This window comes from Pomacea canaliculata, linkage group LG10, assembly GCF_003073045.1.
Source record: "Pomacea canaliculata isolate SZHN2017 linkage group LG10, ASM307304v1, whole genome shotgun sequence".
NCBI lineage: Eukaryota > Metazoa > Mollusca > Gastropoda > Architaenioglossa > Ampullariidae > Pomacea > Pomacea canaliculata.
The window spans coordinates 20,253,114-20,276,091 of NC_037599.1; the positions used below are offsets into that span (position 1 = coordinate 20,253,114).

Below are 22,978 nucleotides of genomic sequence, written 5' to 3' on the forward strand. Positions count from 1 at the left end.
CTTTCATGCATTCATTTTTTTCACTAGTGAAGGACAGTCGATCAGTGTTCAATCGATAAGATATAGCCACGAAGTTACATTATATAGCTCCGTGCTGTAACCAACTTACCAGCCCACTCGAGCAGACGTAACCAATCGTTTTCTCCGTTGCGAAGGAAGCCGCTACTGTGAGCTCTCGTGAAGAAAAAGATAGCAAACAGCGTATGGCAGCCAACCGCTTAGTTTCAGATTCGTGCAGACGACGTGTTTCTAAAATGGGAATATTAAGCTAGTTTTCATCTCAAGTGTGATCTATGTTAGCATAAAACAGAGTAATACCCTTAAGAACTTTACAAGTAAGACTGCCATTCTGATAATAATGATGGTGATGATTGCGCTGTCTGTGTGTGTGTGTACGTGTTACCAGTGTGTGTGATATTATCTTCAGAATTATAAAATAAAATGATGTAAATATGCATATATTTACTTGTCACATTTCATACTTTTGTAAATTAGTTGTATGTATATTATTATATGCTTTTGTACAAATCTTAAAATTTTACAGAAATGTCAGTCACCGACTAGAACTACATGAAGCCGCGTCGCTTGGCGATTATGACGCCCTTAGAAGAGCATCTCAAGACCGGCAAATTTGATGTGAATCAAAAGGATGCAGACTGCAGCAACCGAACACCTCTTCACTGGGCATGTCAGAAAGGTACTTTAAGAGGGAAGGAATGACTGAAAAGAATATTTTAGTTTTTCTAAATGAAGAAAGTATTGTTTCCTATTTTCTCTATGTTCAATTAATTGTAGTTATTTGATGCCACATACAATGTAAATTAACTATAGAAAATCTGGATACATAAATATAGTAAGGAAAGTTAATCCTTGAATCATGTATAAAGAAAAAAGAAACAATTGTAATTTTTTTTTAATAGTCACAAGCCGCATCATTATATATTACAGGTTATGCAGAAATCATTCGACTTCTTTTGGAGCATGGAGCAAAAGGTACAGCACTCACAACTGTAGGATGGACACCAGCACACTGTGCAGCTGAATGTGGTCGCATTAATGCCCTGCGAGCACTCCATGCATCCCAAGTACCTACTGACTTTAAGGACAAGTATGGTGATACACCACGTCGCATTGCAGAAATATATGGTCATCAGGAATGCGTTAGATACCTTCTACAGTGAGTATGGTTGACATAACAATTAGGAAGTTATGAAATATATATTGACACCTATAAAAATTCAAAGATTCCTTTATTTTGCTATATATTATTTCTTTTGCTCTTGATTTAGATAAGGTATTGTCCCTTGTTCAGCAAAAACACTTCTTGTGTATCATTATAGATCATCATCAATTCAACAATTACAGAAAAATGGCCAACATAGCAGTTGGAGGGGAATATCATACACACACTTTCGCTCCCCACCCCTACTTTTTGAATCTTATTTTACAGCTCTAATTCTAGCATATCTGCTCTCCGTTTTTCTGTATTATATGTCTGTTACATCTGTCCTTTTCCACTTCCTTCTGCTCTGTGCAAATCAGGATTTTTCCTTGTAAGAAATCTAAAGCAATTTTTTTTTTCTTTTAAGGGCAGAAGCAGAGCTAGCTGAACGTCGAAAGAATGGCGAACTGATCGAGGAGGAGGAGGATGTGGACTATGATTGTGATGATGAAGACTGCTTTGAGAGTGATAATGAAGAAACAAAGTCTGTGATGGTTTCTAAAATCAAGCAAACAGATGAAAAATGTAAGCCTGACAAAAAGAAATAATACTCTAGTCTTGATCTCTTACTGTTATTGATTTCCTTTATGCCTTCTCCAAATATGGTCTTAGATTTTTGTTTTTCATTGGGCATTGATAGACATTTCATTGTTTGGTTGCCAAGGTATGCAACTTTAGGTATCCAAAGAACATACAGAGACTTTCCTTAATACCTTTTCTCTGAATTCTTACTAAACATGTTTCATTATCAGTAACATTATTTCAAAAGCACACATTGTGTCCATATTCCAGATGAAATATGTGTGTGTTCTAGTAGCACCAAAATACATATGTATATGTTTAACTGCTGACTCTCTGTATAGATTTTTTTATGAAAGAAAACTGACTTTGAAGAAGAAAAGATTAAAGATTAAAGATACTCAGACTGAGTCATAAGGTAAAATCTATTCCCCCTAGTTTTCTTTGCTTTTCTTATTTATCATGTACTGAGGCTGTAATATTTCATGCTGCATCTTCTTTGTAATATAGTGGAGAGTAAGCTCTCTGAACAGATATGGCTGTTTACATGTTTGTTCAATTTGACATTTGGCTTTTTCAATATTAAAGTGGTTCACTAAACATATTTTGTTAAAAAAAGTGATGGTTCTTACTGCATGCCACAGACATTATGTTTCCATGTTACTACGTGTACTACTTTTTTTTTTTTAAACCACGAGTGTTAATGTTTTCTTTGCAACTGCATCAGAAAAGCCATGACTAATTAAGCTTCTCTCAACAGACAATGATTTTTGAACATAATGCAAAAATAAACCATTAAAATTAAGCCTCATAGACATAAAATCAAGTGAGGTGTATTATTTGTTTCTTTTTATTACTGTTGCTTTTAATTAGCAAGAGAAAGGCAAACATTTCCTTGAAAAAATTTATGTATAGAAAGTGGAAGTATTAAGGAAATGTTTCTACAAAATGTACCCTTTTTTTGTAATCGGGTAGAAAAGATGTTTGGGGAGTGGTTGAAAACGATGATTCATCATTATAGGAGGAGGCAGGGAAGACTTTTTCCCAAAATAGATATCTATTATGTGGCTGCTTTTTTTTCCTAATCGCCCAGAATAACATTTTCGTATAAAGAACCACTCCTCCGTTAAGGAAATTAATGATGGAGAAGACTGTGTATGCGTGTGGATGATCGTTATGTAAACGAATCATACCTACAGATTTTTTTTAAGTTGGCGTCGGTTTTGAGATGTTTTAAAATTGTCTTCCAGTTAAATAATCCTTTCTAAATCATTTGGTAGCTTAAGTTGAAGAAAACTGTTTATTCCTCAGAAATCAAATACAAAAGTTTTGAATGTTTGCTAGCTTACATAGGTACACATTCTTTCTCTCTTTCACTCACTCACGCCCATGCTGACAAGCCAAAATAAGAAAATTAAAACGATCAACCAATCATCCGATATTATCTGAGTCTGAACGGAATGGCATAATCAGATAATATATAGGTGGCTGAATGTACTGTCACAATATACAGAACTTTGATCGAGCCATGAACTAGACATTTCGATCGAATTTTAGTTCACATGTGAGAGTGTAGAAGGCTTCATTAGGATTATTATAATCTACACTTATTGAGTGTTAGTCGCTAAGCAGCTTAATTAATCCTTACGGGATTTTTTTTCACGTGGACATGACGAGAGCAAGCATGAGTGCCTGTCAACCCAGAAACGGTCATGTCACACCCCTGACCGTGCCCGGAGTTACTGGGCGCCGACAGCAAGGCTGGGATCAACCAGGACGGCACTTTTTGCTCCTTGTCCATCTTGGAAGCAGAATTCTTCTTTGTATCGAACGAGGTTCCCAGCCATCCTGGAAGCTCTGCGTGTCCTCTGACTTTTCTCTCTCTGGCGTTCCCCCATCTTTGTGTCCTAAGTTGTGGTCGTTGAGATCCATCGTCTGCGTAACTTCTGTGTCCATGACGACAGCAGGAGATGACATGACCTCATCCGAAGTCTGATTGACTACAAGCAAGGTCGTCTGTGTGAGACTTGGCAATGACGTCAGGAAAGGTTCCGTTGGCAGTGATAACGAAGATTCTGAAGAGGAGTGAGATGTGGGGGGATCTGGCCGGAGAGTGGGTGGGCAGTAAGCTGGGAAGTCGGCTTCTAAGTCACTCAGCACGTGGGACTGCACTTGAGTCCAAAACTCCTGCTGTTCACGCACAACTGTTGCCCTGTTAAAAAATAAATTGTTCGTCTTGGAACTGAGTATGCAAAAACTATCGTTGGGCAGAACCGATCAGGACTGCGAAGAAATAATTATAATTTCTGATTAAAAATACACGAAGGCACGACTTGCACAAGACTTTGCTGGAACTGTGGCAAAGTGCCTGCAGATTCATATCACAGCAGCGCTGGGGGTCAGCGTAAAATGAAAGATTACTTACGTCATGATCACGTGACCTGAAGACACCACAGGAGCTGTCCAGTAAACGATCTTCATCCTCTTCCTACTGGCCGAATTGTGCGTCACAGTGGACTAAAAAACACACATTGTGGCAAAGAACATAAAATTTATGTATTTCTACAGAAAAGAAAGGGTTCAACACCTTTCACCTGCGAAACATCCGTCGAATATTCTAGGCATACGTTGACAGATGGTCTTTAATCTGTTAGAGCGATATACCTACACATGGTCTTGACACTGTTAACTGGGAGAGTCTTGAAGCTAACCGCACAAGGTGGAGAAGTACTCTGGCCTAAGGAGCTATTGAACGCCGCAAGTGACAAACAGGGTAGAAGAAAGGAGCGCAGGCCTTCCATCAACTCTAAAACAAGTTTCAATACACAGATGTGTCCACTGTGATAGAGACTGTTATTCGCACACTGGTCTGTTTAACCAGATGCTAAACCAGTAATGGTAGGATACACCATCCATGGTCATCTCTGACCGAAAGAGACCAGAACAATTTATCTATAGATCAACTGGAATGGTCGTCATTTCAAAAATCACAGTAACAGTCAGGGAACTATATGGTCAAACGTGTCAATATACAGTACACACAATAAGTATAGAAAGCAACATACCGTTTTGGGAAAATTCACAGACAGAGAGAGAACAGGAGTAAAGTTAGAGGCGAAGAAGAAAGGTTCCTTGACTAAAGTTGACTAAAACATCTGTCACATGGACTGTTCCAAAGTGTACAACAGCCTAAAGAATACATGTGATACTCACATGGACAGTCCCAAAGCAGTGACGCGTCTGAAGCTCGTTATCCCCAGTAGTGAAAACCCCTATCGTCTGGGTTTCGTTGACGTCACATCCGGTCAACCGTGCCTGGAGCATCAATCCCCGGAAGTAGTTGTCCCCGATGGACTGCAAAGTCACTGTGCAAAGAGTAAAAACGATTCAAGAGATGGCGATTCATACTTCTCTAAATGTATTTATAACAGTCTAATCAAACGTATAGCAAGGCATTTCTATACACTTTGTTCATTTATGTTTCTTGCAGATGTATACTGTAAATAAACTGTATACCCTGCAGCGTTTCTCCTGGCTTGTAGCTTTTTCTGGTCACCATTAGCCGATAGGGGGGATCTGTGACCTGCGACCCCGCTCCGTGACCTGTGGGCTCCATGGACACGCATACCATATCTGGTGCGCCATCAGGGTACCCTCGTCCAGCAGTCGGCAACGTCAGCAGCAGAATAAGATGTGGGATAAGAAAGCTAGAGAAGGACAGCATCTGCAACATCAACATGATCCACCATGGTCTACGAAAGTGGGATTCGAATGCAAGGCAAGGACAGCAAGTAGTGGATGTTCAGCTATGTATCTTCCCTTTGTTCATTTTGTCCCCTTTACTGCTTGATGCACTGCGATGAAAACCAAGTGGAATTTTTTCCAGAACCTGTAATCTGATATGATGCCATTGATTGCTTAAGATTTCCTGCCGATCCCATATACTTTTTCTTCTTCTTACCTACAGGATAACAACGTATTCGCTTGTTTGACGTCAAAGATACGTTAAAAAAGAAAAGAAAGGTACAATGCTCATTTTTCGGAAATCAGGCGGGTTTTCAAGACGGGGTATCATTTTCCGGAAAAATTGTTTTCTAAAGCTCCGAAAACACCGTTATGGGAGTCATCTCTAACCAACGTTGTGAGCATAGAGGGGGTCTGTGGTGGTGGTGGTGGTGGTGCTGGTGGAGGTAACGTCAAGTGGGCACGTAACGAGGTCAATGTGATACCGTCATCTAACGGACACCTGCGTGTACAATGCAGTGTCGCGATGCAGGGACCGAGGAGCACGCCACAGCCTGTGTGCAGGTGACGTGCTTCACGTGCGGCTGCTGTGCGTGCTTTCGTGACGAGGTCAGCTGTCTTATACCGAGAGGGATGCTTTGCCACGAAACTCATGGTTTCCAAGGGCTTTTGGTCGAACCACTGAGCGACGGCCCAGGAAATAGCTTAACAGACTTTAATTCCAATGTTTTGATAAAAAAAAAAAATCGCCAATAAAAGCTCGAATTACATAAGGAAATAATTCCTCCAAAATCTTATTTTTGAGGTGACCGCTAAAGGTTTTATTGCTAGACCACTAGTAACGTATTTCGTGTCCACTTACATAACTGTTATTACTGTTTGTGACATGTATCAGCTGACCGTCATTAACCATCATTACTAAGATCCTGTACTAAATTACATCTAAAAGGTTTGCCATTACCGCTAAACGTCCATCTATATCGTTACCTCCAGTCTTTTTTTTAAAAAAAAGTCACAGCGTGTAAACTACCTTTTGGTAACCCCCTTCTTATTGTTGCTTTTCTTTTTGAAATCAGACTAAAACATTTTCCAGTCTCGAAAATAGGCAGGATATGCGTCACCAGGCGTTATATTGATGCATATTCATCATCGATAATATATCGAATACTCATTTTTATTTAGAAGTCAAGACGATTGACAAGAATTTAAGTGTCCTTCTGTGTCAGATTATTTCAGACGCATGCAGGTGTTAAGATAATCTTATTCCAAGCGAGAATCAAACTATGAGAAAAATTAAAAGTGCTCTCGATATAGTATAGTATGTTTAAACAAATCACAATAGAGAGAATGTTATAGAAACCATTATAGAAAGTGCAAATACACTTTACGCATAGCTCATTAACCAAATACGAAGAAAGAAACATTATTTCAGAATATATGTTTTCACATTCTTACAAATAACTACAGTTTCTTTTAACAAAATAGCCTTCACATTAAAGTTAACAATATTTAAGAACTTGAGGAACACTATAATATTAGAAAACTGGAGTTGGCAAAAGTCAAAATAAAATTAAGGAAACTATCGTATGAAGCCAAACGGTCATGTAATTTTGATTTCATCTCCAAAATGAGGAATCGAAGTACGGTGGCAAGACACAATACAGGGGCCAACTATACTCAAGTAGAATTAATAGGCAATGAAGCAGATATGAAATGAGAGAAATTAAAATAATAAACAGACCTTTCCGAAGGAAGTGAGCGAAAAAGAAGAAACAAATTCTACAGCAACAGCTTCAAATCTTTTCGTCCTCTGTGCTGAAGGAAGGCACTATAGGAGCTGGGCGAAATTCTGTGGTGAGAGCAGTGGTTTTCTGATTTCTGCCTGACGCCTGCTGTCACTAGCAATGTGTGGCGAGAGCGGAGTGGCCCACTGGTCGCACTGCCTCGTTCTGGCGCTTTGTCTCCTCCCTTCCAGAGCCATGCAGCTTGGATCTCGATCGCCGTTTGGCGACACACGTGAAGACCAGCGAGCCATCTAACAGTAGTCAGTAACTAGAATAGGGGCGAATGGTACAAGACTAAAAGTCTCTAACAAGAAAGTGTTTAAGTGCTGTAAGGCAAAAACCCCAACAAAACCAAAAACACACTGCTACTAATTAAACCCCACTTAAACTACTATAACTCTGGTATAGTTATAGTCATCACATGTCATTTTTCCTTCTAAAAGATATGTTTCTTTCGCATAAAAATGATCGAGGTAGGCGTTTTATATTCTGGTGAGAATTTTCTTGTTCAAAGACTGAAACAAAGTTGGCCTTTAAGGATTGAAAAATGGCCTGGATTAATATATTTGGAAGAATGTGTTGACCCCAGACTTGAATTCTATGATGTATGAAGTTTGTGGTGGCTTGGAGAAAAGACTGATGGGATGGAGAATTAAAGCGCCAAAATCGACATTTTAATTGTTATGTTTTTACTAACTTTAAATAGACATTCAATAATAAAGAAAATTCACTGATAATAACTTATTCCTTAGCCAATGTGTAGATGTGTGGCTTTCCATCGCCTCCGCGGCAAAAAGAATAGGGAGGAGCAATTTACTGTGGAAGAATGGAAGGTGGTGGCAAACTTGCTGGTGACACAAGGTTAAAATTTCAAGCCAGCGTTAAGTTTGTTAACTACAAAACTTGCCTCTTCCAGCCTTGGTGAACACCTCTTGTTTTCTCATTCCTCGCGTACCACTACCAGTCTCCCCGAAACAAAATGTTGACGATCAGTATTTGTACCTGCGTGTGTGATCAGTAAATAAATGCTCATTTTACCCTATACTTTTATAAACAATACTTTTCAGGGGGGAAAAGTCGGCATATATGTCTTGTGATCTCGGTATCCCGCCTTGCAGAACAGCTCCCAAAACATTGTTTTTTTCCGGAAATGATTTTAGCAAAGTGTGGCAAAAGCCAGGTCAATGTTTGGTGGGCAAGAAAAGCAAAGGTTTGTGCTTGTTCTTCGCTTGATTCTGTCAGACTCGGAAATCTCGTCGAACGCTCGTGGAATTAGCCTGGTCAACAGAAGCTAGCTGCCCTGTCCTTCCCACAATTGGTTTGGTCACGTCAGGCCCCGCACCAACCTCAAGGCCGTAGCCAGATGTAAGGAGACGTTGACAGGGTAACCATGCCAGAACTGATAGCAAGCATGATGCACTATTTCATGGGCCCTCCAAAATTAAAGTTGTCTGGTTTGTACCTATCGATTCAAAGCAGGCTGGGAATAAGGATGGGAGTACATAGTTACATATATGGGCCGATGCATCAATCGAAATCATTTTTTTTTAAAGTGAAGCATGCAATTTCAAATAGCACGATTATAATTGTTGCTTCTCTAATATGATACTGCCCTCAGAAATTTTTAAAGTTCACAAAGTATTTCAAATGTTTATTTTTTATTTTGCGTGAAAAAAGATATGCAGACATTTAGGAATTATTTAAAAAAGAGGATCGAAGAGACAGAAAGTTATCAGTTTAGAAGATAACCTGGTAGTAAATGTTACAAAACTGCACATGTTCTTCAAAATTTGAAACCAAAAACCTTCTTGATTGGTTGATTGGCCGGCGGGATTGGGCAAGTCAAGAGTCAGTCGCATCCATAAAGACATCTATCATGATTATGACAAACTGTTGCTGCTTCTGATCACAGCTCAAAATGCATGGTTTCTGTGCAATCAGAGAAGCAATTAAGTTATCGCTGTACTATTCTGCAACTGACATTGCTCCAGATGTCTCAAAGGTGCGCCTAGCATGAGCAAGTGCAGGCTAACACTGGACCAACAACCTAGCTGACCCTCTCATGCTTACAAAAGCAGGTGCTCATACCATGGATGCTGCCAAAGACAACACTAACCATGCATAGGCCATGGGCAACAGTGTGTCCCTCCACAGACCTGTGTAATCTGCAGCACACCGTAGTGTTGCCTGACAACAAGGAGACAAGTTTTATCCACACACTGGGTATCTAAGTAATCTGACAGGTAAGCTTGGCATTTTAGATGCATTTATTACAATGCACAAATAATACACGTCCAGACAGAACAATTCCACATCATCATTGCCATAATATCCTTGCCACCAAATCAACACTTCCATTAAAAAAAAATTCTTTAATTTACAAAAATACATATTTAGAAAACATTTATCGATGATTGATGGTAGGTAACAAGCAAATGAAATTCTTCCTGACTTCAGGAAGTTGATTCTAAGCTCTGCACTTGTGTGGAGAAACAAAGCACGTATGTTTGTGATCACAAGTATTGGTTTATGTGCTAACCCTGAGCTCTTGTGAATGTGACATTCACAGCCTGAAGAGGTACATGTACATACATTGTTTTCAGCCAAACCCAGACTTATCAGAACATTTATAACTATTCTTTATTTGAGAAAGCATGGGAGATTGAAGTTCATTAATTCACCAAGTTTACAGATTTAGAAAGCTGTTGGCAGGCATATTTCTTCAACATTATTTTTTATTTTAAAAAATTTAATAATTTTGAAAAGAGGCCAAAATTTTATAAAGACACAGTAAAATGAACGATGACATGCCTTTCAACAATTATTTCATAAATTTAATTGCTGCTTTAAAGTATGAGATAAAATATGTGATTAATCAGACTGAATACTGTCAAAAAGAAAGTGTGTAGGAGATATAGTCTACGTAAATTCTAACCTTGTAGTCAGCATATATCAACGTAATCATACAAAAAAACAGTCTTAGTACTTTAATACAATGTAAGGACATTCTTTCAAGGGTCAAAGCTATATAATACCTGTTTCCCTTCATGTATTACCGTAGGCCAGGAGGCACATATTCATCATGAATATGCATAAATATATATCATCAAACATGAGAACTAGTCAAACATAAAATTAACCTACATATCATATCAAGTGGAAATACAAAGAAAAGCATTATTACATGAAGAACATGATTGTCAATGTTTTTACTTCTTATAGCTGGAGACTGCCATGCTAATTTTATAGCAGTAGACTATGCAAGTGCCTTTTGTCCACATAAGCATCTGATTAACCTGAATGTCTTATGCATAATTTCAAAGATTGTAATAAATTAGTATGGTAAAATATTATACAATTATGGAATGACATACAATGATATTTCAGTCAAGAGTGATTTTTATGTACAATGACGGTCCCATAGGATTATCATGGAGCTGAAAGATTTCTACTTGTGGTGAAGTCCTAGCTGTCGTAACTCAAGAACTTTACTCATATTTGTACTGATGCTAGTGTAAACAGATGTGTATGTCTGTAGCCTAAGAGTAATAGGCTATATACCATCTAGAAAAGTACACCTTATGTTTGCACAAAGACAAAATTGCCAAACAGTGTATTTCTCAAAATATATCTCCATTGTTAAGTGATGCATCATTCTCTTGTCTTTTGATAGCTGAGAGTAAGGGAAATAAAATAAAAAGTTTAGGACACATAAAGATCACTGGTAAAATTTGAACAAAGAATGCTAAAAAAATATTACACTTTATTTCATTGTATGAGCTGTATTCATTTAAATACATAAAAAACACAGATCAATTCAGGACATGTAAGTGTATGATTATGATAAAAAGAAGTAAAAATGGTGATCAAAGGATATGAAAAAACAACAAACAAAACTAAAACACATCAGAGCTGTTAATGCCTGTAAATTAGGATCCTGCAGGACAGGAATGTAGACCAACTCTCACCATCACAACAGTAGTGTTTTAATTTCCAGCCATATTAGAGGGAAAAGAACGCTGCATGCTGAAAGCAAGATCATGGCTGAGCGATAGACCATGCGATGTACTGCCCAGATGGGTTCACTCTTTGCAACGTTGTAAACTGCATACGCAGCCACCGCAAAAAAGTGACCAATGAGGATATGAGGCTTTGGAGACAATCTGAAATATTCAAGAAAAGGTACAAATATTTATACAAAGTATACTATTATATGTTCAAGCATGTCCAGTAACTTATGAAAGCAAGAAATATTTTCTGAAGGATGCTTTTAAAATAATAGCTCCTTATGGTATATCGAGGAAGCTGAGTAAATATGAGTTTTTCAAGCACTTCAGAAATGCATTAAATTTTGTTTTTTAAGACCTTTCCATTGATTCTGTGACTAAAGCATAAAAATTAAAAAAAAAAAGAATGCTTTGCGATATGGTTTGCGTGTAATTACTCAATTTACTTGAAGCTACTGCACTTTTAATGATGCTTACACAGACAAGAGTCCTACTGGGCCAGAAACACACTGACCACCCAGTTTGAAGTACTTGAAACATGCAGATTTTAGATCCTGCAGGTGCACTGACATCACAGAAAAAAAACCATGTTGGTCTTGATTTCAAAAATGTTATATTCTTATTTTGATTTAAGAAAAATTTAGTGATGGTCACAGCCAATGTAAGTGCTTAGATTTTATAATACTGAGGCATTGCCATAAAAGCAAGCCTACTTTGTTATATTGCAGAAAATGAGGTATTGACCTTTTTCCAAAAGACAAGAATTGAAGTGCTCAAAAGCTTGGATCTCGCTGATGGATTCAAGTTATTTACTTTGATTTTGCTTACTTGCATATTGTAATGAATTACACCCAGTCACTAGAAAATATTTTTGCACTCAGTCTTTAAAGTGAAATACAAGCATTTGATTACAAATGAACACACATCTGCAGGGCACAATTTTTTTCAAAATGAAGAATTCTAAAGCTGTATTTAGTATAACATTCCGCATTAATGTGGAATTAATAACACCGTCACCCTGTAATGGATAAGGATGTCAAACTATGCACTACTCACCACTTTTTGCAGCAAAAAGTTCATATAATGCTTGAGCCAGAACGTTGACAACAAAGGAATGGTTACTTTTACGTTGCAGATGGAACTTTCTCAATGCAGCTATGACTGCCTCGTGATCAGAAAAATTTGGAATAGCCTGCAGAAGTCCACGCCATATTACGATGTCATTAAAAACTACGGTCATTCCACCCCCAGTGAGAGGATGTCGCATATTGAAGGCATCACCAAGAACCAGTACCCCAGGGCGCTCAATAGGACTGGGTGGCAGAAAACTGTTAGGCATGCTGCGGACACGGCCATTTTCAACACTGTCTTGGAATGGAATCTGAATGTGTCCTGAAGGAGAATACAATCATCAATAGGCATGAGGAACTTACACTGTCACATGCTTATAATATACCAATGACGCATTCATCTTTCACAGAGTTCTCTCTCTCTCATATATATATATATCTACACATCTTGAAAAGTAGACACACACACACACAGAGGTTTCACCTGGCAGCTGGGGTAAGACTTTTTCCAGTAAGTGTGCTTTCAGATCTTTAGGCATAGAACCACGGACATCCACCAGCACGCGAGTGTGTTCAGAAGAAATTTGGTAAATAAGCACAGGGCTTGGGTTTGCTAGCACTAGCTCAGCATGGTTTTGACGAGCTTGTGGGCAGTGGTTCATAAGAGTTGCCACAAAGTGAGAAGTAACTCGCACAGTTTCCTTTACCAGATCTTTACGAAACTTGGAGAAACAACCATCCACCACAATGGTCAAAGGTGCATAGACTTCCTGCATAATCACAAATTAGGATGAATGTCAAATCTTGTGATCAATCTAAGTTGTACATGATAGTTAAAGCCAACAAGTTCATAAGGAAGATTTTTAAAATGTCTTGAACTTTACATAAACTTAAAGTCAAATAAAATGCAATCTATTATCAAATAGTTCAAGAAAACTGGTTAAAAATAATTTCTGCAATATACTTTAAACACTTCACACTAAGTATCATGACAGAAAATTGAGATTAACTATTATGTTATGCTGATAAAAATTATGAAAAGGCTTGCAATAATGCTGACTTTCTCTTGATGAGACTGTTGTTGGATGTTGTACCTTTTGTCTTGCATGATTTTTATTCATGTGATGTTTTTGAATTTCATTTATTTATTCCTAACTTTATTGTTTCTCTCCCTGACTATTGTCACTGCGGTGCACTGGGAGCTTCCATGATAAAGGGCAGGTGTTTTTTTAAAACACATCATTCATCATTGATTCTGTTTTATAGCAATGCTTGCTACTTCCTACTTGATAAAAGACAGGAACAGTGTATTCCAACAATCTTTCCAAATATGTTTTGCAAGTGAAGGTAATGCCTGTCAATATACATACTTTAGTCTCCTGCGACTCTTTTTCTCGGTACTCGATGCCAACCACCACACCATTGTCTTCAATTAGCCGGGAAGCAGTCCCTTCTATGTACTGTACACTGAAACAGAAAGAAAATGTGAATCAACCAAGAAGTATCTGTGGACATATCAAGGACTTCTTTTATATCCTCAACCCAGAAATTTTTTGCACAATTATAGCCAAGTGGTTAAAGCTGAGTCTAAGAATATTAACTCCAACTGGTGGTTACAGATCTTCTTTATCATATAAAAACCTATTCCACTTCTGCAGTTAAATCCTTGGTAGTGATGTCAGTTAGAGGGCTTTGAAGGAATCCACTATTTAGTATTAAGGTTGGTTTCTGTTGGCATGCAGAGTTTCTGGCACACTTCTTCTTGAAACATAAAAACATCTTTTAAGTCAGTGCAACATAATTTTCAGAAGATTTGGTACTTTCATGCACAACTAAACAAAGCTTGACAGCATTCATTAAAAAATGATTTAGCTGCTAATTTTAACACTCACTTTTTTTCTTTTCTAGCAGCTTCCCTCAGTGCCATAACAAATTTTCCGTGATGAAAAGCCCGCCCTGAGGTGACATCATCATCCTTTTCTGGGTAGGGGACAATCACTTGAGACTTGGTCTCATGGTCGTGAATAACATAGCCCTTCACAGTATGTGCATCAAAACCTTCAACACAGCCTAAAAACAACACACACAACACATTTATTAATCCAGTAGTAAGGGAAGTAAAACATATCATTAAGTACTTTTGAATACCAGGGAAGTTCCCAGTTTCTAGAGGTTTTTGGTTTTAGCCAACCGTTTTCATAAAAACATCTATTTTCCAGACTCCCTACAAAATCCAAGCAAAACATTTACATGGTCCTCTTTGGTATATATAATTACCACACCTTTCATTTTTCATCCATAAAACTCTGACCCAAACCTAGCAACTTTAGGCCTAACACAAAGACACAAGTACACTACCTGTAAACAAACTTAAAACCCAGACCAAACTTTCACCCTAACCTAGCTCCCCAATGTACTGTGAATACAATATTCATTCAAAGATATCAATTAAATAAGTGTGCATGTTAGTAGAGGTTCAGTGTTAATTAAGATACTAGCATTTCTTGTAGCCATCAGTTATTTTGTCTTTAAGTAGGCAGAAATAATGATTCCCAGAAATGTAATAACTGATAGGGCATAAACTGATAAGATCAGCCGTGTAGCATGTGCCTTTTCGAAAACACGCTATTTGAATCAGGAGCAACTGGGGAATGATGAATTGTCTCCCTTAGACACACCGCCTGGCTAGTATAATGTGCAGCGTACAGTTTTATACATCCAAGAGAATTAAAAAAAAAAAAAAAAAGGTAAAAAAATACCAAAGTTTATGCACACGTCTGTATATGATGGTCTACATTTGACTATTTTGATGCAGATAATATTTACCTTTTGCTATTCATTCTATGATCAAATACATCTGCACCTTTTCTTATCAATAAAAAAATATAACCAGATAAAAGAGATAACCACTTGGCCATCATGGCTAGCTGAATCAATTTATTTTCTCAAATAAATAATGTTTGGAGTCTTTTATTTAATAAACAAACATGGAAAAAAAAATGTTTAGAGTCTAACGAAGAATCTGCTAGCAGATTCACCACAATGGGCCTGGCACCCCAACAGTGTTTAAACTGCGCCAAGTCAAGGATCAACTTTAGTGGACAATTTTAGTTCAGGAAATGGGGTTTAATGCACCACAAAATACTGTCTATATCAAGGTGAACAACTTCCTTTCACATGGTTTTCAATGTTACTTATTCTTACATTCATTATAGAAACAAGTCAAAACCCTGATGTCACTTAAAACATAGATACACCTTATAAGTGTGCATTCCAATCTCTCCCTTTGAATGGGTCTTTAAGAAAGGAACAGTTTTCAAGCATCCTGATGACATGTTTTTTTTACATATTATGTAGATCCTGCAATCTTATAAATGGAAAGGGGATAGTATTAACTCAGATTTGAGAAATAATTATCTTGTAAAAAATTAGCTGAGACTCAGCTCAGTTTTTTAAACTCTGGAGCATAGCTTCACAGAAAACAATTTTTACTCTCTTTAATTACACAGATCAATAAAATGATTGTCCATTACAACACTGCCTCTAAGCAAGAAACCAATCACAGAATACATCTGAAAACCAACCTCCCAAGCCAAGCATGTGAAGAGCTCTGATGCCTCCAGGCTGAAGGAGTTCACCAACAATTCTGTCTGGTTCTTTAAGGTCTCTTTCTATGACTGTCACTTTTCGGCCATCTCGTGCAAGAACAGCAGCCATGGCAGACCCAGCAACCCCTGATCCGATTATTATCACCTCTGGATCAGTAGATTTAAAATGTGTGCTAATCATTTGCACTGGGGGGCTCTGAAAAATCAGAAAATGGTGTCGTAGCATTTGATCTCTGAATTATTATTATCTAGGGATAGCAGATTATAGAAAATTTGATTAGTAGTAATAGGCAGTGAATGAAATTGGAGACAACTGTGGTAATAAAATAGATGCAGAACCATTAAAATAGAGTACTCAATCAGTATTCTACATTTCATGCCAGTCACTTATCATCATAATTTGCCACCTATTAGTTTTTGACTCTATTTCACTTTTCTTAGACTGACCCATTTCTGAAATTCCCTCAGAAACCTTAATTTTCACTGAGCTCTGATGGGCAGATGTCTAGTTGAATTTATGACATTTAAATTTTTTTTTAGAGATTTTGTATGATCATCAAAGTAGTTGTTGTGATTACACTCAAAAAACATTATTGTTTTCTCAGTTGCCTTTTTGTTGGGGGGTCTCCCCCACCAATTACTCCCCAACCCCACCCATTACCAGCACACCTGTCAGCGCCATGAGGCTTCTGTTTATAGCCCTTTGATTACGCTTGGGGGTGAGGACAGGTAGGCAAAGAACACCCTTGCTCTTTCGATAAAATTTTAAAATGAAAAACGTTTATAGAACATGCACAGATCATCGAGCCCTTTCATTTTTTTCCTTGGGCAGGAAAAGAATTGATGGGTCGAATTTTTTCCCCCCAAGACGGAGAATTATAAAGTCTGCAGACATTTTAAAATGTGTATTATAAATGAAATTATATTTAACGCTCCTAATAATTGTTGTGCACTATCGTTCGTTTTTGTATAGTCTAATGCACGGGAAAATGTTATTAAGTGTGATAACATAAACGTACATCTGTATGCATAAAGAACAGAAATATAGTTAGCTAGAAGAACGCATGCACAAAAGTATATGACACAAAAATCTTTTTTAAAATTTTACCCTTTTTATTTTCAAATACACTGCGCCGACGCAGCAGACGACACAAAGAAAGGCCGATGTGATCCCGGTAGGATGCAATGGAAGCTGGTTCCACAGCTCATTGCCAAGATGGTTAAAGTAGCTAGTCATAGCTGAATTAATGAAACAGTAACTATTACAATATATTGAGTATAACAAAGCAAGTCTTAAGAAAAAAGTCAGTGCATGTAATATACTGCATTATACAGTTTCCAGTTTCAGTGTTTGAGTGCTATTGGCAATACAAATATTCCACGTTCAATCAGCCTCTACAATCGATACATAATTTATAAAATTTCATGATGCAATAATAGTTTTATAATATGTTCAAAGCTCTTACATACCTTTCCTAAATCAATGCAATACGCGGGAAGAAAGTTTTATGTCAATGACCGGCTCTTAATCTTATCTATAAGTAGACGATCATCACCTCACAGTTAGCATGATATCGTCTGCTGATGTCTAATGGCCAATCAAAAGAGATATACACCGTGAGTGCTTTATTCTGCTCGACTTTTTACATTAATGAGATAAAGTTTATTTCCGTGCTCAAGTTAATAATTTGAATTTTTTATGTTATTTAAAAATAGAGAAAATAATTTATTTGTATTTTTTCCCCATACCACAACACGTTGCTGCGGAGTATGCACACAAAAATAGGCGATAGGGGGGGATAAAAATGTCAGAGAGCGTGTTTCAGTTTGTTACTAATAGCTCCGCTTCTGACAGGTAACATTTTTGTTTTACATGAATGGAATTTGTTCGTTTATGAAATAGCCAGTTTTTACATGTTGTTGGTTGTGGAACGAAGTAAAGCCCATTGCCAGAAACTCCCGCGATTTTCACTCCGTACTCGACGTCACACGTGGATCACATACTGTGTTGAATCTGTGCCAGCTGCACCAAACGCGTGGTCTGTCCTCACAAGTAGATGTCATTAAAAGATATAGCTAAGGCTAACGTCAAACTTGTAAATTTAATAAAATCAAATGGATTTGGGTACTTAGGTGGTAACAATCTGAGTAGCTAGAACATACTGTGAAAGAAAGAGCTTAGGTAAGTTAGAAGACTGCTATCGCTCAGACTAGTGAAGCCCTGAGTGTTATTTCGTCTATAGAAATATAAAATTAAAACAAGAAACGACGCAGTATTACTATTTAACTGCTGGCTACCATTATAATTTTTTTTAGCACAACACTTAGGGTACACGATGCTTTTCAATTTTTACAAACCGGGAAGAGGGGCTTGCATTAGGGTTAGGTTCGGTTACACGGTGTATGTTGTGGGTTTCATAACAACCTACATCAGTGTATCGTGAGCAAGAAACAAGATATATCTGTTAGTGTCCTGTTGGCTCCAGTGATTTAAGTTTCATCTTTTATCTCTTTCGGAAAAAACGATTTTTTAATAAACTGTGCATAAATTTAACATCTATTTAGAGTTAACAAAATAGGGTGCATTCTTTTTCTATTGGCTGTGTAAAGTTCAGTGTAAGATAGTATTTCCCCAAATCTGAGTGAATATTCCCTTTCTGTTATTAAGATACACACCTACAAACATCACCATGATGCAAAGAAAGAGAGGTCAAAACTATAGACGTCAGGATAATAGAGGGATACATTTATGTTGTCAAACCTATGGGCAACAAGAGAGATGGGAGCATGTTAATTAAGTGAATCTGTTGATGCATATGATATCATGTGTGTGATCTCACTCTGTGTATAGTAATATCTATAGGCACATATCACAAAACTGGAATGGTGATATTCGCCTGTATTTTGGGAAATAGCATTTTGCAATACTCTTTACTCAATCATTAAATAAAATTGCACACCACTATACCTTTAAAACAAATAATTAAACATATAGTGGTAACATCAGCAGTATTATTATTCATGGTATGCAAATGGGTACCATGCAGGTATAATAGCCTTGACTATGGATGGGTGTGCATGTTAATTATTTAAATCAGTAGAGTGCAGTGGTGTAGAAATGTACTGAAGAGGCATGAATGTAAACATTGTTCACTGACAGAGTGAAGTACCCCCAACAAAAAAAAACTCAGAGCATCTTCCTACACCACTGTTGTTGCAGTGGTAGTGCCAGTGGTGAGGAGATAGCTGATGGTGTCGATCTGCACTCACCTGATGGTTTACTTGAACCTGTACTTCTCTCATCTGTAACAACCACACACAAAAGCCTACAGAGTGGGTGTGGTAAAAGAAAGCTACACGAGGCAAAAAGCAACGTGTATACCAAGCAGCTACCACACTTTACAAGCTGGGCGAGCATGGTACATTCCAGGGCAGTTGAAGGATGCCTTTGTTATAGGTAAGATTCATTCTGTAGAAATGAGACTGTTACATTAAAACCTTTAGTTTAGTTAGATTATTCCTTGTTACTCCTCGAGGAGCATAGGGCGGCAACAACACCTTATTTTCTTGCAAATGGCTTCCTGAAATGCTCTTATTAATGCTTTTGTTACTATTCCTACCATGTAGTCCATGAATACTCAGCATATATACTGATCATCATGAGATCAACTAAAGGTTTTATCTATTTAAAATAACAAACAATTTCCCCTAAGTTTTAGGGGTGCTCTTATTTAACTTGTTTATTTAACTCTTTCATTTTTTTGGTGACTGTTTCTGGGTGTGTAGTCCAAGTTGCATAAACCCAGTCTACTATAGAATTATTTTGCCCAGGACAGAGATAAGTGTAACTGCAAAAATATTTTTTTCTCTTTTAAATATTTAACCATGTTTTCAAGATTGGTTGTAAGATTGAGTTCCTGCCAGCTCCAACTTTAAGCTGATACTCTTATTGTATGGAGGGGTTTTAACAGTGTGTAAATGATAATTAGGCCTTTTTGAATAGGAATATGTGGTGGAGTGCTCTGGCAAAGAACAAGGTGCCAAGAAATCATGAAGTTTAGATATGTCCTGGGTTGAGTTTGTAGCTGGATTCTTTTTACAAGGTAAGCATTCCTGGGCATACAGCCCTCTTGTCTTCTGAATGATGCAACTTCTTTCCAAATTATAAGAAGGATCCCAGAAAGAGTTGCATTTATTTCTTACTTTTTACAATTTTCATTAAGGTGTTATTGGTATACGTTGTTACATGGAGATCATGGATTATGGGTTCATAAATTCTTGAATAATGGGGGGCCTGCTAGCAGGGCAAGGACAAGTTTGGGCAAGCTTGTTGTAATATAGATTTATTTGTTAACTCAATATACACGGATCTTGTTTTTAATAGCGTTGGGTGACTTGGGTCATCTGATCCAATAAGTACCAGAGTTTGTGCAAGATATAGTCATCTGGCCTCAACATTTTTACCGATGCGCATAAGAAATAACATTAAGATTCATGATGACTAGTTATTGTTGTTTTTTTAACTAACTCAATCTTAACATAATGAAATGCCAATTTTAATAGGGCCTGAGCATTTACTGCTACCCAATAGTTAAACTTTCCACTGTTTTGAAGCTTTTCCTCTCAGGAATCATTTATTGTTTTAACGATGGAGCTTTGAATTCAAAATGAACTCATTTATGACTATTTCTTTTATTTTGACTGTGGATTGGTTGATGTCCACCTTGCGCTCTTGCATGTCTGACGTTGATGACAGATTGTACAATTCCAGAATTGACTGGAGGTCATTTCAGTGGTGTAGGAAGATGCTCAGCTTTGTGGGAGGCAAATTTTGTGCTGACAGTGAATGATATTCACATTCTTGTCTCAGTACCTTTGTTGAGGAGGCAGCTGCCCTGCCCCCACTCTCCCCTGTTCCTACGCCACTGCATTTTGTTTGTGTGTATTTTGAATGTGTACAAAGGGGTCCTTTGGAAATGGGACAATCACCGGCAGCGCAAGAGTAATTTGATCACCAGATGCGTTTGGACAATCCTCTTCTGGTGCACGCTGAAAGGTGAAGGAAGGAAAGAGCGTAGATGTGCCAGTGTACAACTTTGCGACACATGCTCGGGACCCGCACATGGTGTGTATGCCAAGGCTTCTTGTCAAATTTCATTAACTCACCATAGAGTTGATTCACTTTTGATGGAGAAAGTAATGATCAAAGTTTCCCGCATTTTTCGGCCCTAACTCTTTTCTATAATTACCTGTGTTCATGAGTATGTGCTGCAGTGTGAATGTGAGTGTTTGGGCACTTCTTTGATGCAGCACTTTGTCATGTAAGTTAGTCATCAGTTTTTGTTTTTTTTATAGTGTATAGACTTAAGAGGTTGACATGAAGGTTTGGGTCAATTCTTTTGCAGAAACCAATTTATGGGGCCAACGTTGTGGTTTTTGGGGCATAATGGATTTAAGCAAAGAATTGCTCAAGGTGAGGGTATAGGAGTAAGAAGCAAAAAAGTATTGGAGCTATGATTGTTTGATATGAGAGTAGTTTGTGAGCACAAAGTCTTAGTAGTCCTGCAGCAGAATTTGTTAGTCCACGCAATGGATGAGAAACAATTGATGAACTACATTAAGTTAGAGGAAATTTAGAGTAAGATATTTCGCTACTTGCTTCCAAATTATAGTTTCAGGTGTGTACGGTGTATGATGTGAAACTAATGTAAATGCATGTTATTGTTGTGTGTTCCTTGCAGTGATGGTCTGAAAGTGTTGTTTGACACTGACTAGATGTGGTTAGTCGCCGTCTGACGCGTGACATCGGTGAAAGAGGCCGTGAAATGGAAGGGTGTTTTGAAGCAATACAATTTGTGAAACGTCTTGAACATTATAGAGCCAACAATCGACATATGCAGATATCTTGTGTCGTGGAGGGACAATGAGTGGCATACAATTTGATTGTCTTGCATGTGGCATTCAATGCTTGCGGTGAGTGGGTTGGAAAAGGTATAGGATGTTTGAGCCTGGTTTTTTGGCTAAATTTTGGCACTCTTACAAATAATGATGGCTGTTATAAGCATTCTGCATTTGTTATTTGGTGTACAGTTCATTATTACAGTTTTCTTGTTTGAGTAATTAATTGATAACATTTGTTTAATTTATTAAAGGAAAGTGATGCAGTTTGTAGAACAAATTGAAGTAAACTAGTTTTTGCTTGGATTCCAATTCTTTTTAATATGGCATTGTTGTGTTTTAGCTGTGGTTCAAACTGCAAGTGGCTCTGAGAGGCATCGTTCAAATTCCAAAATTGTGCATATTGAGAAGCCCGCAGGTATGGGATCATTTATACGTAATTGTTGAACCACGGGTGATTCTCTTCTACCTCCAAAAGTTGATGGTTTTTGTTTGATTTGCTCTTCTGCTTCCATTCAGGTGAGCCATTTTTGATGTTGTGAAGCGTGTTTTTGGGGTTTTTAAGTTTTGTTTCTTTTTCGTGGTTGCTGGATGACAAAAGTTTGGCAGTTTATTAGTGTGGTATATGGGTAAGAGTATGGTAATGGTTATTATAATTGAACCGTTTAGAAGGGGTTGAGCGAGTTCAGGATTTTCCTTTAGTTGACCAGACTGTATTGCGGAAATGACTGGGGGACCTCAGGGTTTGCTACACTGGCAAGAATTTATAACAGTAAGGTAAGAGATTGTATGTTCTGAAGTCTGTTATTAGAACAATTGTTTCTTTTTTGTTTTGATTTAATAGTGCTGATTTTAGTTTTCAAGAATGATACATAAAATGTTTAGACAGATTTTATGTGTGCATGTAGGTTCTTGCTGCTAGGTTTTTTACGAGTGGTTTGTCAGTGACTGTTCTTTGTCTGTATTTATAAGTGTGTCTGCTGCTGTAGATCTATTGTTCATGACAGTTATTTGTGACGATTGCAGGATGTGTTACTTTGTGCGGGAGGATGGCGGCATTCGGGAAGTGTGTAGTTAGTATTGGCAGATCTGTAGACAATGGACAGCAGGAGAACTGAGGGTGAGT

The 22,978-nt window shown here is 37.6% G+C and overlaps 4 protein-coding genes and 1 long non-coding RNA gene across 6 annotated transcripts in view; 3 read left to right on the top strand and 2 right to left on the bottom strand.

The window, feature by feature from the left end:
* The first annotated feature begins 535 nt into the window (after nucleotides 1-535).
* On the top strand, nucleotides 536-2,066 carry LOC112573403 (ankyrin repeat domain-containing protein 66-like). The gene is made up of 3 exons (XM_025253728.1): nucleotides 536-697; nucleotides 949-1,177; nucleotides 1,590-2,066. The coding sequence occupies exons 1-3, from the start codon at nucleotides 571-573 to the stop codon at nucleotides 1,768-1,770; spliced, it is 537 nt and encodes a 178-aa protein (XP_025109513.1). The 5' UTR covers nucleotides 536-570; the 3' UTR covers nucleotides 1,771-2,066.
* A 143-nt stretch (nucleotides 2,067-2,209) lies between these two features.
* On the bottom strand, nucleotides 2,210-9,361 carry LOC112573402 (putative defense protein 3). 2 transcript variants are annotated; one of them, XM_025253727.1, is made up of 5 exons: nucleotides 7,227-9,361; nucleotides 5,258-5,465; nucleotides 4,955-5,106; nucleotides 4,167-4,258; nucleotides 2,210-3,953 (listed from the first exon to the last, which is right to left on the bottom strand). In XM_025253727.1, exons 2-5 carry the CDS (start codon nucleotides 5,463-5,465, stop codon nucleotides 3,509-3,511), a joined length of 897 nt encoding a protein of 298 aa, XP_025109512.1. In that variant the 5' UTR covers nucleotides 7,227-9,361; the 3' UTR covers nucleotides 2,210-3,508. The 2 variants fall into 2 exon arrangements, with proteins under 2 accessions (XP_025109512.1, XP_025109511.1); XM_025253726.1 differs by having other exon boundaries at nucleotides 5,258-9,361.
* Nucleotides 9,362-9,626: 265 nt separating this feature from the next.
* LOC112573399 (squalene monooxygenase-like) lies at nucleotides 9,627-17,565 on the bottom strand. The gene is made up of 10 exons (XM_025253724.1): nucleotides 17,425-17,565; nucleotides 17,063-17,193; nucleotides 15,931-16,150; nucleotides 14,239-14,416; nucleotides 13,717-13,813; nucleotides 12,831-13,116; nucleotides 12,333-12,668; nucleotides 11,754-11,841; nucleotides 11,238-11,432; nucleotides 9,627-10,942 (listed from the first exon to the last, which is right to left on the bottom strand). The coding sequence occupies exons 2-9, from the start codon at nucleotides 17,189-17,191 to the stop codon at nucleotides 11,240-11,242; spliced, it is 1,527 nt and encodes a 508-aa protein (XP_025109509.1). The 5' UTR covers nucleotides 17,192-17,193; nucleotides 17,425-17,565; the 3' UTR covers nucleotides 9,627-10,942; nucleotides 11,238-11,239.
* Nucleotides 17,566-17,719: 154 nt separating this feature from the next.
* LOC112574258 lies at nucleotides 17,720-19,270 on the top strand. Its single transcript, XR_003101390.1, has 2 exons — nucleotides 17,720-17,809; nucleotides 19,175-19,270. It is a non-coding gene; the product is annotated as an uncharacterized LOC112574258 (long non-coding RNA).
* Nucleotides 19,271-20,998: 1,728 nt separating this feature from the next.
* Nucleotides 20,999-22,978, top strand: part of LOC112573843 (uridine-cytidine kinase-like 1) — a 12,313-nt gene continuing 10,333 nt past the window's right edge. Inside the window, exon 1 of the mRNA XM_025254484.1 lies at nucleotides 20,999-21,079. Coding sequence (XP_025110269.1) covers nucleotides 21,077-21,079 — 3 coding nt within the window. The 5' untranslated portion in view covers nucleotides 20,999-21,076. The remainder of the gene's footprint in view (nucleotides 21,080-22,978) is intronic.

What these genes read in the sequence shown, in the direction of transcription:
- LOC112573403 (XM_025253728.1), top strand. Translation starts at nt 571, where the DNA reads ATGAAGCCGCGTCGCTTGGCGATTATGACGCCCTTAGAAGAGCATCTC. An exon ending in TCACTGGGCATGTCAGAAAG is followed by an intron (nt 698 to 948) that starts GTACTTTAAGAG and finishes TATATATTACAG; the next exon opens with GTTATGCAGAAATCATTCGA. An exon ending in TGCGTTAGATACCTTCTACA is followed by an intron (nt 1,178 to 1,589) that starts GTGAGTATGGTT and finishes TTTTCTTTTAAG; the next exon opens with GGCAGAAGCAGAGCTAGCTG.
- LOC112573402 (XM_025253726.1), bottom strand. Translation starts at nt 5,480, where the DNA reads ATGTTGATGTTGCAGATGCTGTCCTTCTCTAGCTTTCTTATCCCACAT. An exon ending in GCCAGGAGAAACGCTGCAGG is followed by an intron (nt 5,107 to 5,257) that starts GTATACAGTTTA and finishes CTCTTTGCACAG; the next exon opens with TGACTTTGCAGTCCATCGGG. An exon ending in ACTGCTTTGGGACTGTCCAT is followed by an intron (nt 4,259 to 4,954) that starts GTGAGTATCACA and finishes TGTGTTTTTTAG; the next exon opens with TCCACTGTGACGCACAATTC.
- LOC112573399 (XM_025253724.1), bottom strand. Translation starts at nt 17,191, where the DNA reads ATGACTAGCTACTTTAACCATCTTGGCAATGAGCTGTGGAACCAGCTT. An exon ending in TCACATGCTTGGCTTGGGAG is followed by an intron (nt 14,417 to 15,930) that starts GTTGGTTTTCAG and finishes TGTTGTTTTTAG; the next exon opens with GCTGTGTTGAAGGTTTTGAT. An exon ending in CCAGTAGGACTCTTGTCTGT is followed by an intron (nt 11,433 to 11,753) that starts GTAAGCATCATT and finishes TGAATATTTCAG; the next exon opens with ATTGTCTCCAAAGCCTCATA.